Genomic DNA, 5,112 nt, shown 5'->3' on the forward strand with positions numbered 1-5,112 from the left:
GTATGGAGTACTATTAAAGAATTCCCAATTTCTTAGAATGATCTATTGGTTTTCTGTTTACCCTGAATGTTAGAATTGCCCGTAGGCTTCCAATATTGACTTCAATAATAGAGACCGGCAGACCGCTAACTAAGCTTACTCTTAAAACTGAAAGGGCAGCAGGCAACTTTTGTGTAAAACTCTGTAGAAAAAACTGTATAAGCTGAATTTGCATGAGTATACACAATAGGATTACGGTAAGTTTAATAAATTAATCTCATTGAGAAACATATCAAGAGATTCTTTTTAAATTGTCATAAGTACACATTTTTTCCTGTAGTCATCTGAATGTCATAACTTCAATAAGTCTTACATTCATTCTTTTGACTATATTCTGATAAAAAGTTGATATTGTTGACAGAACCCGACATCATGGATATGAACAACTACTCTCAGAACAATAAAAAACGCAGTATTGCTCATTTTCCTATTAGCCAATACAAATACCTCTGCATATATCAGATTATCAAAGATATTAGAGATTAATTTTGAAATGCAACACGGCAAGGAACGTAGAACAAAATTAAATGCACCAGTCTCCACCACCACCCCTCTCCAGTTCAAAAATCATTTTAAATAAACAAAAAGAAATAATCAAAATGTAACATCATGACATGCCAAATCATCAAATCAATCAGCTGCAATTGTAAAACTCCAGGTGAATCTAAGGAAAAAGCAACTAAACAACACCAATTTAAAACAAAATATGATTAGAATATAAATCATACATTGCGGAATTGAACGCAGTGAGGATATTCTCCTGACTCAGCCTTGCGCTAAAAGTGTTCAACCTTCTTATCAGCCGTAGCAAAACCACTAGTTTGCCCTGTTTTAATATGAATTATTCATCCTTTTTATCTTGAGCTCCTGCTGGTATTGCCGCATATGTTTTTCTTGCTTCTTCTTTCCAGGCCCCTTCCCATGAAATTGATGGGAAAGCAACCGAAATTGCTCCTTTTCAGTTAGAATTCGCCCATACTCATCAGTCCTCTCAATGTGTATTACTTTTTCCCCTTCCACCTGATCGCCACCAACGCCTACGAGCTTGCTTTTCTTCTTGTCCGTGTTTCGACCACCCCATTCAATATCTTCCTTGAGTGTACCTCGTTCTCTCAGACGTTTGAGAGCTACTGACAAACCCTTTCCAATTGGAACTTCACGTATCGTCTCATCTGGAGCTATTCCCGTTTCCTCCTCCTTTACAGAAGGCTCCTTTTCCTCGATTGAGGGATTTGGCAGCACATCAACGTGTTTTTGTTCGTCTAATTCATCAAACTGAAGACCTGAGACAAACTCCCCCATCTCTGTGAAGACAACCTGTTGTGACTCTCCAGATACACAACTTGGATTAGTTAAATTATTTGGACGGGAAATGGCAATTAGCGAAGCAATTGACTCTGGAAAAGTTTTGGCAAGGCCCTCTTGCCTTTTCAAAGCAAGATTTCTGGCTCGTTCGTAGTATTTTCTGAACTCCTCGTTATTATCATCATCAACTAGGTCCATCTTCTCTCAAAAAGTGTGATGACTCTGGGATTTATTATTCCAAACAGACGAAGAACGGAAAAGGTGTATTTGTAGTTGAGAGATTAATCCGAAGTGGAAGAGGAGAAAATTCCTACTACTAATGCATCCTGTTGTAAAATAGGTCAGGAGGGTATTATCATAATTGCATACACATTAACCCTTACAAACACGTATTACCCGCTTTTTTCTATGTTTGACGCGTGGCGCGTGGTTACTACAACATAAAATCTGCTTACTCTCATCGTTACCACTGTTGCTCCGTTGGAAAATTCTGACATCTCCGTGTTCAGCTCCGTTGGCTCATATGCAGTTAAGGTCCGACTATCAACGCTATTTAAATTTAATATTCAGTTTGTTTTTAATCTGAAAGAATGTTTCCTTCTCATGTTTCGAACTTGGATAGAAATTTAGACTACTTTTGTCTAAAATTTTAAGCTAATTGGTCATATATTGTTGCGCTCGCTTTTGTGCGTCTTCAACTTGTTCTTTTTCGGGCTTAGTCTTAATTTTCATCTGTTTGACCTCTATCAGAGTGTAGTAAGAATGGATTTGAGTTTGTTATTATACAAAGTGCATTTGAGTTTGCATTAGAAATGTTTGAGAAATTGTTCGAAAGAAACTACTATTAACCTATTTTTTTCTATTATGCTGTTTCAATAAATGTTAACTCACAATATTAACTGATTTAAATGTGTGGTCTTAATTTACAAAAACAGCTTTTGCTGTCATTTCTTGTGATCAATTGTATATGAATAAGAATATCTGAACTTCGTAACGGCCATAAAAAGTTGCACACTGTAAATTCTGTTCAATCCTTATAGCCTCAATTTATTGCTCAGGTAATTTTGAAACCTGACACAGGGCTATCAATGGAATATTGTGGTGAAATATGGATATTTTATTTATTGAGTATTGCATTTGCTGTCTTTTTACCTCTTTTTTAGGCTTTCGCCGCACCGTATACTTTTTTTGCTGACAAATTAGACTAGGTTCTTTTTGTTACAGTTGGATGATTTTTGTTTCATCTTGATAAGCTTCAGGCTTCTATTTAAGCTTCTTAACTGATATAACAATCTGGTTGTTATTACAGATAAGTGACTTCTTGGAAAATCTGAGATTGGACTTTTTAGGAGTTCAACCGCTGAAGTGTCGGAGGGGTCTGGTTTTTCTATGTGCACCACAGAAGAAAAGGTTTACCTAGCGGTACTCCTCTGTTCTAATAGACTTGACTTCTTCTTTTTTCTTGTGTTAAAAAGGTTTACATTTTTTTTTTTTTTGTAAGAATCCAATTAGTAGTCGACATTGAAATATCACCCCAGAAGTGTACTACTCAAAAGGTAGATAATACAATTAGCAGGATTATCTCAACAATATTTTTGCCTTTAAAGAATCTATATATCTGATTTATAGAATCATAAATCATATATTAGCTCAATACATAATTTAAAATTTTGAAGTTCCAAGAAATCCTTGATAAAACGACAGAGTATGTCATAAGAAATCCAAAGTGACGGCAGTTATCTTGAGCTGATTATTCTTCTAAAGATATTTTCGTTTTCCGAGTTGAAAGCTTAAGCTACTGCCAGTCCAAAAGATGTCACATAAATTCAGTAAGTGAGATTCACTGCTATGTAAATCTTGCCTGTTTTATTATTTGAAAAAAAATCATTACTGTATACAAAGATCAAATTAATCGCTTGGTTTATTGAGTTACAAGTTTCACCGGTTTATTATTTTTTAGCTCTGCCTTTGATTTGTTGGTCTGATGGAAGTTGGATCTGTCCATTTTTCAAAATTACTCTGTTAAATTACAAGTATCACAAACAAGTCACTAATGATATCCAGAAATAGTTAATTTAGGATGAAGTTGAAAGATGGAGAGAGGAACTTTTTGTTTTCTCTCTGATTTGCCTGGTGCTCGGTCTGATCTTTAATAGTATAATGGTGGTTCAATATGTCGAGGTTTTCTCAGTGGGTCAAGTGAAATTTTAAAGTGGATTTTCAATTAATTCCCCATATATAATCACACCGTTAGCAATCTTTATTGTGTACAATATCTTTAAAGTTAATTTGTACGTCCTCATATGTAATGAATTGGCTGATTGATACTGATATTCTCATTCTTCATGTAGATTCCAAACTGTAGCTTATCTTCAACAAATCTGGTGGCTTGAAGTTGATGGGGATCTCGAGTTCCAATTTCAAGAAGGGACATATAGCTTATTCTTCAGACTTCAACTTGGCAAGGTGACAAAGAGACATAGTCGTCGAGTTGTAACTCCACTTACGTTTTCATCTTGAACAATTATTGTTTGAAACTGAACCCGCTGATCCCTGCTTTCTCTTGGCCGAAATTTGTCCACGGGCTGAACTTTGCAAGTCCATTCTTTAGTCGATGGTGTAATTTGATTGATCGCAAGTCTTTGTTCCATTCTATCAGTATAATCTGCATATTAACAACAGCAAAATTATAAGAACAAAGCATCCAAATATAGGGCGGCAAATTTACTGATAAATAAAGTGGCAGAAGAGTTTCATTTGAGAAGAGTTTAATATAATTTTCCACTGAATTTAATTTCGAAAAGTACGTTCAGCTAATTGAAGTAATTAAATAATCGTGCCTAATCTTATAAGATATCTATAGTTTTGCATTTTAATGAATAAGCTATTGCCATGTAGCTTCTGTCACTTTATTTGTCGGTAAATTTGATGCTCTATATTTGGATGCTTTGTTGTTACAGGTTTGTTGTTATTAATATGCAGATTATACTGATAGAATGGAACAAAGACTTACGATCAATCAAATTACACCATCGACTAAAGAATGGACTTGCAAAGTTCAGCTCACGGACAAATTTCGGCCAAGAGAAAGTAGGATCGACGGGTTCAGTTTCAAACAACAATTGTTCAAGATGAAAATGTAAGTGGAGTTACAATAATTGTTCTAACTTGTACTCTTCCAATATTTACTGCATTATTCGTCTCAATAAAAATTTAAGAAGAACAAATTTGTGTAATACTGTATGATGATGACATTGAACGATGTGATAAGTTGTTCTAACTTTTCGAGACGTATCTCATTTCAACTGCCAAAGTTAGAGATCCACAACCCTATTCAATACACATCGGTCAGTTTGAACGGGTCTTCGACTGGTTCACTATTGTGGAGTCTGTTCCAAAGATTAATGAAAATGAGGCACTGTTACCTCCTCCGAGGAGTCTACATACGATTTCCTTCCTCCATATCGAACAACAACCTTGCGGTGTCGAATTTGGTTAGCTATTCTCCCTGTAATTCTTCCATGCTTCACTTTCAAAAGATTTAAATTTTATTCATCATCTTTAAAGTCAACATATTCTTGGGTTAAGCGATACTGAAAGTCTGAAACTGATGAATGGAAACTATGGGAGAAGGGACAATTTCTCTTTCGAAACTCTTCCTAAAACAGAGTAGCACGATATCACACCAACTATCAAAAGTTGGTTCATGAGACTTTTTTTCCCCCCGAATTTAGTCGGTGCTTTACAACAGCTTGGTTACTTGGAAAC

At 35.3% G+C, this 5,112-nt stretch overlaps 1 protein-coding gene and 1 long non-coding RNA gene across 2 annotated transcripts; one reads left to right on the top strand and one right to left on the bottom strand.

Annotated features, from left to right (window-relative positions):
* Positions 1–593: 593 nt before the first annotated feature.
* On the bottom strand, positions 594–1,847 carry LOC107806343 (SART-1 family protein DOT2-like). The gene has a single exon (XM_016630484.2). It carries the CDS (start codon positions 1,540–1,542, stop codon positions 871–873), a length of 672 nt encoding a protein of 223 aa, XP_016485970.1. The 5' UTR covers positions 1,543–1,847; the 3' UTR covers positions 594–870.
* Positions 1,848–1,920: 73 nt separating this feature from the next.
* LOC142173288 (uncharacterized) lies at positions 1,921–5,112 on the top strand. Its single transcript, XR_012702933.1, has 4 exons — positions 1,921–2,030; positions 2,654–2,766; positions 3,696–3,810; positions 4,305–5,112. It is a non-coding gene; the product is annotated as an uncharacterized LOC142173288 (long non-coding RNA).

The sequence above is a fragment of the Nicotiana tabacum genome, chromosome 19, assembly GCF_000715075.1.
Source record: "Nicotiana tabacum cultivar K326 chromosome 19, ASM71507v2, whole genome shotgun sequence".
NCBI lineage: Eukaryota > Viridiplantae > Streptophyta > Magnoliopsida > Solanales > Solanaceae > Nicotiana > Nicotiana tabacum.

Coding starts and splice junctions, on each gene's coding strand:
- LOC107806343 (XM_016630484.2), bottom strand. CDS start 1,542: ATGGACCTAGTTGATGATGATAATAACGAGGAGTTCAGAAAATACTAC.